This window comes from Clupea harengus, chromosome 1, assembly GCF_900700415.2.
Source record: "Clupea harengus chromosome 1, Ch_v2.0.2, whole genome shotgun sequence".
Classification (NCBI taxonomy): Eukaryota; Metazoa; Chordata; class Actinopteri; order Clupeiformes; family Clupeidae; genus Clupea; species Clupea harengus.
In genome coordinates, this window is record NC_045152.1 from 10,789,977 (window position 1) to 10,800,544 (window position 10,568).

Genomic DNA, 10,568 nt, shown 5'->3' on the forward strand with positions numbered 1-10,568 from the left:
AGTGCACTGTGCCAGGAGATTGTAATAATCATGTGTGGGCATATCTTTGCTGTGTTCGTATGTGTGCGTATGTGATATGTGGGGGCGGCTAACGTTGAGCTGGAAAATAACCTGTCTCCAGTGTGTATGCGATCGTGCTCACGTAGATGATGAAGCCGACGGACGAGAGCTCTCCTCTCGAAGGATACCACCTCTCCTCTCACATTCCGTTCACTGGGTGCCCATAATGAAGAAGATACTCACACACAGGTCTTTAGATGGCTCTCCACGGCGGGACACAATAACTTCAAGAGCTGCACATTTTGATTGATTTTCTTTAAATCTAAATGGAGGATCAGGCACTGGATTAGTTTGATTGAAACTTTGGTGAAAGTGGTTAGGCTGCCCTCTTGAGGAAATAATTATAAACTGCAAGTCACACAAGTGCTAAACAACAGGCTGGGAGAACAGTGAATAAGAAAAAAAAGCTTGTCAGTAAGTACATGCACAAAATACCTTCATCAACCCTTATGACTTTCAAAAAATGTAAAGGCTGTAGCAGTTAGCCATTCAATCAGCTGAGCATGATCGAGGTGTGTTCCATCCTGCTCATGGTGATTTGGTGATTCATCAAGCATTGTGTCTGCCTGGACACCATTTTCTCACTTCAGAAATGTGCCATATTCTCTGATGGAGGGCAGATGTGAGTCAAGGAGAGTCAAGGCCCAGTTGCAACACCAAGAGAGAGAGAAAGAGAGAGAGTGAGAGAGAGAGAGAGACAGAGAGAGACAGAGAGAGACAGAGTAAGAAAGGGAGAAAGGGAGAGATAATGTCACCAATCCACCACAATTTTGCAACATCATTCTGATTCATTACTCCACCAAAGATTGTATGTAGGGGAGTGGAGGGGTGGAGAGAAAGTGACAAAGAGAGAAGGAAAATCAAGGTGAGAAAGAGATAGAAATAAAGGGAGAGAACAAACCAAGGGATCTGAAGGATGTAACATTAACCCAAGACCCTTTTACGTCTGCACTTCACAATGCAACGATGGATACTGTGTCAACTCATCTCAGTGAGGAATGTGTTGCGTAAATTAAGTGTGTGGGTGGGTGGTGACTGAATACACTATTGTAAAGATAAATCAAATCCCCTCTTGGTCCTCCTGGGCTAGGTATGACTCTAAGTGGTTTTCAGTGTGTATTCAGTATTCGTACTTGATTGAGAGGCCACAGTGAAGCCCTCAATGTCATGGCTTGGCCTTCAAAGAGTATCAGCACAAGAGAGAGAGGAGACGGAGGAGAGGAGAAGATGAGGGGAGGAAAGGATGGCACAGAAGGGTAAGAGAAAGGAGCAGAGAGAGAGAGAGAGAGAGAGAGAGAGAGAGAGAGAGAGGAATGTAATGTACACAAAGTCAGACCAGACAAAAGCTAGAATTACAGAAAAGTGAAACCATGAGAGGACGGCCAAAAGCAAACCAGATTCTGTCCATGTAAGTTAGAGAGGAGACTGAGAATGTATCTTTAGATCACATTTTTAGACTCAGCTCAATAAGAATGCAGTGAAGCATAGTTGACCACTGCTACACACTGGGATAGACCTCATAGTGGATAGTAGTGGCATCTCTTAACTCAATGCTGCACAATCGCTAAAAAAAAATAGTGAATAGAGAAGGGCATTATAGTTTAAAGTGAGCAATAGATCAACCCTCTTTAAGTTACTGCCGCCAAACAGAGAACACATTTCTCTTCCACCTGAAAAGAGCTGCTGTGGCAACCATCTTTGACAAGAATGCACACATTGGCAAGCCAGAAATTTAGAACCTGGATGGTCTCTGGATGATGGAAATGGTTCCACCCAGCCACCCTGGCCTGTGGCGATGAACAAGACAATCTCAAGCGGACGTATCAAAGTCTGACAGAATAACTGTTCTTGTCAAAGAAGGCAGTGCTACATAAAAACGCTATGCTACTTGGGATGACGTCGCCATGGACTGGCAGCCCAATGCAGCAGGATACAGTCTACTGCAACACTTTAGAGCAGTTACAGCGAAAGTGCCTCAGAACATGACTACAAAGCAAAAACTATGTTTGCGTCAACAGATGTATTTAAAATAGCTGCTATGCTGATACCATGGGTGGCTAAATCTGTCCTTGGTGTTAACTGTTATCACCTGCGTATTGTAATTAAGTGTTTTCACCTGTTCCTTATGTATTCTTTGGGGTATTTTACGTTCTCATTGCTGAGCTCCAGTCTGCCATTTTGTTCTTGTCAGCAAGTTTACTTTGCCTCTGAGTTCTGTGCATGTATTCAATAACCAAGAAGATCACCGTCAGACCTAGTATTGAAGCAAAATAATTTTTTTTTGCTTCTTTAATTATCAAAACAGGCACCTTTTCGTAAAAACAATTATTTGCACAAATGTATTTGCCAGAAACAACTTGACATTTCAATTTCCAGATAAGTTTAACTTAGTTTGGTTTGGCCTACAATATAAAATACCTTCATTTACCATTGTTGATGTCTGTAGTCATTGTTGATGTCATTTCTGGTTCCCAATCTTTTATAACCCCTTTGCCCCCTGGGTAGGAACCTTTCAAAAAGATGGGCGTCCGCTGCTCTCCGTTACTTTGTATGTGCACACAGCGCTTTGCAGGTAGGCAGGGATTTATTGTGGGGGGTAACACTTAGCAAACTGCTAAAAGTGTTTACAGCAGCTTGAAGCATGTTATGATGCTGGGGACTTTCAACATTATAATTAATACACATTGATGCTTTCTTTCTTTCTTCATAGCTGGGCTTTTGTTCAAAACATACCAACAATTACACCCTGAGGCTAAAATCTTGCTGTATTGAGCAATCCGAGGTAATCTGAAACGTATCTCGCCATGTAATCCTTGCTTTTGTCCTAACAAATCACCAATATAATGGAAGAATTTATTTTATCTTTCATTTGTGGGATAGTTTGCATTTGCCACTTCCCATTAGATGAAAAAGCACTCCAGCCGTGAGGCTGCCCAATAATGCCTATGCCTTTAACATATCCAGTAATTGCTGATCCCTCATATCCTGCTTCACTTGCATTCAGGTGCATTGAGTAGCTATGTTGTCAAAAAATAAAAATGCCTCTGGACTTATAATGATGAGGTGACTGATGATGGGATTAAATACATACTGTTCTCCAATAGTACTGTGCACTTTACACGTGGTATTTCTCTGTTTCAGCCCCTTTTTCATCTATTTGTTTACATGTCAGGGCCCTCTAAATTGTCAACAAGTGAGAAAAAAAAACATCTCAATATATCAATAATGATAGAATTCAAAGGAATAAGTCAACTATTATCCTTCAGATAGATGTCATTATTGTACGGCATTTCAATATTTTCACAACATAGGCCAATGACCTTCAGTTCAGGGCTCTAAGGTCTCTTGTTCTATACTGACCCCGAACACAGCTCCTGATGTTCGTTCTAAGGGCTCTTTCGTAACGGTGTTAATTATCGGACGCCGTGTGTTATCGGCAAACGTTCGCATTGTCATGTGAATCCATTATTAAACTGAAGTTATAGATTGTTAATCCATTATTAAACTTAGCATTTTGATTGTTTAACAGAATGGCCGATGTTTGACACTGTCCGATAACTGACATAGCTACGCTAGTCGTATACTGACCCAGAACACAGCTCCTGATGTTTGTTCTAAGAGCTCTAGCCGTTTACTGACCCAGAACACAGCTCATGATGTTTGTTCTAAGAGCTCTAGCCGTGTACTGACCCAAAACATAGCTCATGATGTTTGTTTTGAGTTTCGTTTGAGTTCCACATATGACGGTTCAGCTCTGCAATCTCTGCTCTCCACTCCCTGCTGTGACATTTGCTGCCAACTCAAGTTTATCGCTCTCTCCTCATCCTGTGGAAACATAATCACTTCTAATCACATTTTACGTCACATCATCACCGCAGTCATACAGGTGTCTCTTTCCCCTTGACCTTCATTGCTGAGCAATGGCATCTGCGTTAAACCAAGCCACCTTTGTTTTCCTGGAAGCCTTCCGAATATCTCTTTCTATCTTTGTCCTTTAGGGTTCCTTGTATGTTTCTCACTCTCTCCTCTCGCTCTCTCTTTCTCTCACACACACATACACACATGCAAGTACTCAGGCACACATGCTTGCACACACATATACACACTCACACACATAAACACACATTGAACCAGCCCTTGTTTCTAGCAACTAAACCCAAAGATGGATATATGACTACATAGAGTATAATATGCAAGTTCCAGACAACTCTACATGTAAATGTAAAGGAAATTCAAATTATATTTAAACATGTTACCCTAAAGTGTCCTTGATTCCTTTGTGAAGTTTTGATATATCTGTGTTATTCACAAATGCAATACAAGGCATTTGTATTGTTAGGCAACCTAAAGTAACGCTGTATATCTATTACATTTCTTCATTGTTATTGTGGCATTGTATTTCATTCCAGAGGTCCCTAGTTCAGCCCCAATTCGGCCCTGCCCCACTCCAGGTCCAGCCTCCTAGATGGAAAAAAAAAATCAAAGGCTTTTCCCCAGACACTGGGGTTTTAACCCATAGTGGAATTTCTTGAGGATTTTTCTAACATAAGTTTGATATAAATATGCATTGTCACACAATACTTTCTCTAACATTCAGTTACAGTACATCAACATAAACATAAGTACACTGGACTAAGTGAAAAGTACAAAGTACAAAGGCCTACTTAAAATAAAGTGTTAGCAAAATAATAAACCCAGAAACCTCTGCCTCAGCATAATCTCATGCAGTGATATGCTGTCATGATCATTTTTGTCAATCACTGTCAGACAAATGAAAATGAAAAAGACCACAGTATGGTGAGGGACACATGACAACAACAGATGGGCAGGCTGGTCTGTCAGTAGGAACACATTTTATAGTGACATGATTCTTTTTGACAGCCTTGATGTCACTGATATATGAAGCTGTCATCAGGGTCATGCTGCATTTGACGGTTCACCATAAATCTTCAACACTACATGATCCTATGAGTGGTATGAGGTAGAAAGCATGAAATGGTATTTATGAAGTTTAAATACTGAGTTTAAACTAAGGTCTCACCATAACTATTTCTCCCATCATGTTGAATGTGCAGTTCTGAATTACGAGCTAATGCACTCATCAATCCTCTGTCCCTGAGCTCCAAAGCAATCCACACAGAAATTACACTTTATGAAATATACTGTTACCGATGCTTTTTCTGCACCATGAAATAAATGTGTTTATTGTATTGTTGAGAAATGTGTTTGTGTTATTGGATTGGGAATAGCCAGTGGATTCCACAGTATGAAGTCATTTAGCCGTGCTTTTGGGAGGGACACAAAAGGCTTCAGAGTGTGGACTGATAACCTTTTTTTTGTGACCGTCACGGTCAATCCCAGGATTTAGTGTTGTGAGTTTTCAGACGAGGCCCGTCCTTCCACCTCTCCCCTCCCACCCGTCTCGGTTTCTCCGATGGCAGAACACTCGTAATCCCCTGCAGCGCGGCACACTGCTTCTCTGGGCGCTACAGAGGTCCGCTCTCACACAGGTGCAGAGAGACAGAATCAGGACAGAGCCAGCCTGGTCTGCGGCTCACAGCTCTCATGCGTGAGATGAGCACACCCGTTTCAGTGTCAGCTTAGCCAAATGTATAACCTGCACACACACACACACACACACACACACACACACACACACACACACACACACACACACACACACACACACCATATCAATACATTATTTGTATTATCAACAAATACCTACAACAACACTCATGTACCCATACATACACAGACACAGACATAGACACACACACATACACACACACACACACACACACACACACACACACACACACACACACACACACACACGCACACACACACACACACACACACACACACACACAGAGAGTTGTTTGTAGACATGTTTACAACCACATCTATAAATTAATGTAGATAAACTAGAATTTCAGTATATTACTGGCAGAATAGCCACAGTACAGTAAAATAACAGTAAAATACTGCCGGCTGCTGTTTACAGTACGCATACACAGGTATGCATAACAGCAGACACACACACACACACACACACACACAAACACACACACACACATACACTTCAGCCTCAGCTGCCAGGTCATGGGTGAAAGCTTGGAGTTGGTCCGTTGCCACTGGCAATGACTAAATGGGAGAGAAATGAAAGTGGATACAACATGACATTTACCGTAAGCATGTGAGGACCAGGGGGCAAAACGTGTACCTCTCAAAGCCCCCTCAGACACACACAGACACACACACACACACACCCCCACACACACACACACACACCCCCACACACACACACACACACACACACACACACACACACACACACACACACACACACACACACACTACCACCAGTGCCACCTCCATCTCCACACCTACCCCACACCTATAAACAAGCTCTCCATTCAGTCTGCTGGAACTGAATCTGTGTGAGTGGGGCAGAAACACCCCTGTCTCCACACTCACTGCTGGGTCCTGACTCAGCCTATAAATATGGAAGAGCGGTTTATGGACTGGGTGTATTCGGCTCTCCTGTGGCAGTGGCCTCTCAGACACTGTTCCCATTCCACGATTTAAGTCTAGCCCATTTTTGGCTTTTTATTCTTGTCTTTTTTTTTTTTTAAATTAAGTGCACTTTTAAGTTCCAGTTTGAGTGTGAAGTTTGAGGAACAGCAAAATACAAGCTGACAGGGCAGAAAAAGGAGAAATCAAAAGAAAAAAAGAGAGAGAGAGAAAGAAAGAAAGAAAGAAAGAGCGAAACTAAGGAGAGACACCATGAGAATCGTGCCATGCCTGTCCATGGCCCTGAGGGACATGTGGACAGTGTCCTTCCTCCGGGACGTCTTCCGTGAGTTTCTAGGCACAGCTCTCTTCCTGCTCATAGGCCTCTCATCCACCACCACTTTGCCTGCTGCCAACACAGGGGACTCCATTTCCCACAGTGCTGAGCTCTCCACCTCTTCATCCCCCTCCAATCTGAACCTTCTCCAAGAGCCTCCAGATTGCCACCTGGACCCTCTGCGGGTGGCACTGGCGTTTGGCGCCGCCCTGGTTGTGGTGTGTGTGGGCATGGGGGAGGTGCAGCTGAACCCGGCCGTCACACTGGCCCTCGGGCTGGGACTGAGGCTGAGCCCCTGGAGGGCGGTGGTGTTTGTGGGTGCCCAGCTCCTGGGGGCGCTGGCTGCGTGCGCCATCCTCATGGGCATAGTGCCCTCACCTCTGCAAGGGCAACTGGGGCTCAATGAGGTGAGTAAATTCTGAATATCTCTTCCGAGTGTTTACCTGCACGGCGTTACCCTGAGTCACTCTTATTTGTGAGTTTTACCTGTACAGTCTGACTGTTTACCTGGAGAGAAGGAGTATATGCCTATAAAGTCTGAAGATTGACCTAAAGAGTTTGCATCCTTATCAATAATGTATCTGTCCATTCCTGTGATGTCTGGGTCTATATATCTATAGTCTGGGTCTTCAGTAGAGCTATTTGCACAGCCGACACACTCAGGTTTTAGTTGAGCTTTTACCATGTGAGTGAGGCTCATTGTTGCGGTTTAGATCGTTCTACATTGGTGGACATCAATACTGTATGTGCTTGATGTGGTACTCAAACCATATCCACAGACACCTCCAGTAATGCCAGGAGGTTTCTTAGCTGAATGCACACTGCACCACTCCATCCACCAAGGGCTTCATAATAACTTGATAGGTTAGAGATAAAACACAGCGCTGGTTTTGTTTCCCTCCATGAAGGGAAACAACTGATATCAACCTTTATTTCTACAACTTGGTTTTACTGATCAGCAAATTCAGATCACACAGTGCAAGTTACAGACTCTGAATTTGTTATTTTTTACTTCAAACCTTAACACTCTTATTTTCCAAGTTCCAACCCAAAAAACCCCAGTGAATCTGGATTATTGAAAGTGAAGTTGATAGAGAGAAAGAGAGAGTGTTCGAGTGAGAAAGATAGAGAGAGTATGTGACAGCTCAGCCATCTAACCCCTACATCCTACCCCTCTCTTTCTCAGGTGGCGCCAGGGGTCCTCCTGTTCCAGGCTGTCGCCATGGAGACAGCTGTCACATTCCAGCTGGTGCTCTGTGTTCTGGCAATGTCCCACCCCTCAGCCACCAGCAAATCCCTGGGCCCCACTGTTCTTGGCATCTCTGTCATGCTCGGACACCTCACTGCGGTAGGCCTGACCTCTGACCTTACATGGAATACTCTTTGTTTATACTCCTAACATATAACAACATTGATGACTTGCTTATTAGCTGACCAGCAGTCACATGCATCTGCTTGTGCACACAACAGTTAGTCTCATCCATCCAAAAAGAAAATAACTATGCTGTTATTTGTCATAACAATATGTTTTTTAATCACTTCTGCTGACAGTACTTGGTTCAACATTGGACTTTGTCACTAAGCTACACTTAATAATACGTGTATGCCTTGCTTTACTTACTGCTTGACTTTATACAAGCCTTGTACCAAAGGAATAGAATATTGTACTTTATCTCAAATAACACTGCAACTGTGATGTTCGACAGCCTAGGCTCCCTGTGGGAGTGTAAAAACAGTTGCAGTAATGAACCACACACATAGACCAGTGCCAGTAATATCAAACTGAGCTGAACTTTATCAGCTAAATCAGGAGCTTAAGCAGCTGAGATCAGTAACATCAGCACAGGTTCTCTTCAAAGGAATGTGGACTTTTTGGACCTCATGGAGTTTTGGACCTGTCATGGAAGAAATAGTAGCAGGCTAAAAGATCAGTGCTTCCACACACACTTAAATATGCAGATTTACAGGGCAGGCTCTGCAAAAGCAAACTCTGCTCAACAAACTCTGAGTCAACTGTTTTCGCTGTCATTAGATTTCCTTTTTCATTTTAAGACATTTAAAAAAAATACAAATTACACACATTCTACACAGCAGAGGGATTAAATATTTAAACATGATCTAACCAGCTCTGTAATCATCTTGATATGCCATCTTAGAGTGGACATGAGCCATATACACTGTGTGTGTGTGTGTGTGTGTGTGTGTGTGTGTGTGTGTGTGTGTGTGTGTGTGTGTGTGTGCGTACATGCATGTGTGTGTGTGCGCATGCTCCGTGAGATACGTTTTTTTTAAACTACTAAACAGTTTACTTTAATAGTTTAACTATTTCTCCCCCCTCCTCCAAAGATTGGGTATACTGGTTGTGGAATGAACCCTGCCAGGTCTTTTGGTCCTGCCGTGGTGATGCAGAACTTCCATAACCACTGGGTAGGTAACACAAAGCATTATGATTTACACACATAAAAACATTAAAAACGTACGCATAGACACACACACATTCACACTCCCTTCTTGCTCTATCTCTCTCTCTCTCTCACACACACACACACACACACACATGCATTCACCATGCTCCCCTCTGTCTCATGCAGGTGTATTGGGTAGGCCCGTGCGCTGGAGCAGTGTTGGCCTGGCTTCTCCGTGATGTGCTGCTGTGGCCTCGCTGGAGCAGTGCTGGAGACTGGGTCACTGAGTTCAGAGAGCTCCTCCTCACAGTCCCACACAAACAACCTGACCCAGAGCACACCACAGAGCTAGACCAGGACACTTAAAACCACATGCATACACAGGGAAATGTACAGGGACACATTTTCTCACTTACAAACACACACACACACCAGATGCATACACATGCACATTTTACAGGGACACACCTTCTCACACACACACCACATGCACACACATGCAAATTTACAGGGACTCACTTTCTCTCTCTCACACAAACACACACATATGCTAAACGCGCACACGGACAGTGTGTCTTTCAAAAAGAGTTTGACACAAGAATGACACAAATCTCCTTTTTAATTAAGTGGTACATTGACATCCTGATAAAAAGGGATCTTCCTGGTGTCCTTCAATACATATCTTCAGGGTCATTTTTTATACTGAACTTTCCATAAATAAGTATGATGCTAAATGCTTTATGATTCATTTTGTACTACATTTTATAGTAATGGGATAGTGTTTGGTATATGGTCTACTATTGCATATGATGTATGTGTTTTATGAGTCCAAATAAATGAGATACAGAAACAGGATTTAAAGCCTTGTGACAATCTGCGTGGTACAAGCGGGATGAAAGGTGAAATGTTGTTCATGCAGCTACATGCATGTTTTGATCTTAGCCTCTAATCATCCGTCCCTTTTATTCATGTGTCAGAATATCCTACCTGCCTTTCCTCTTGTTCCCTCTCCTCCTCCTAATTCTCTGACTCTCTTTCATCTTTTTTTTTTTGAAGGTTACATTTTTGGTTTGGTTATATACTGACCAGGCAAAACAAGAGAAAGGAGAGGCTCACTGTGGGCTGAAGGATTTGATTTATTCCTCTCAAGATATTTGAACTGCAGTTCTGGGAAGCCATAGCTGGGGAGCCTTTATGGAAATATTACCTTGTATTAAAGTGGCCTTTTGTACATTGAAGGTTAGCCATTT

At 43.0% G+C, this 10,568-nt stretch overlaps 1 protein-coding gene across 1 annotated transcript; it reads left to right on the plus strand.

Moving 5' to 3' along the window:
* The first annotated feature begins 6,406 nt into the window (after window positions 1-6,406).
* LOC105890687 (lens fiber major intrinsic protein) lies at window positions 6,407-9,684 on the plus strand. Its single transcript, XM_042707456.1, has 4 exons — window positions 6,407-7,326; window positions 8,100-8,261; window positions 9,260-9,340; window positions 9,505-9,684. The coding sequence occupies exons 1-4, from the start codon at window positions 6,850-6,852 to the stop codon at window positions 9,682-9,684; spliced, it is 900 nt and encodes a 299-aa protein (XP_042563390.1). The 5' UTR covers window positions 6,407-6,849.
* Window positions 9,685-10,568: the final 884 nt, after the last annotated feature.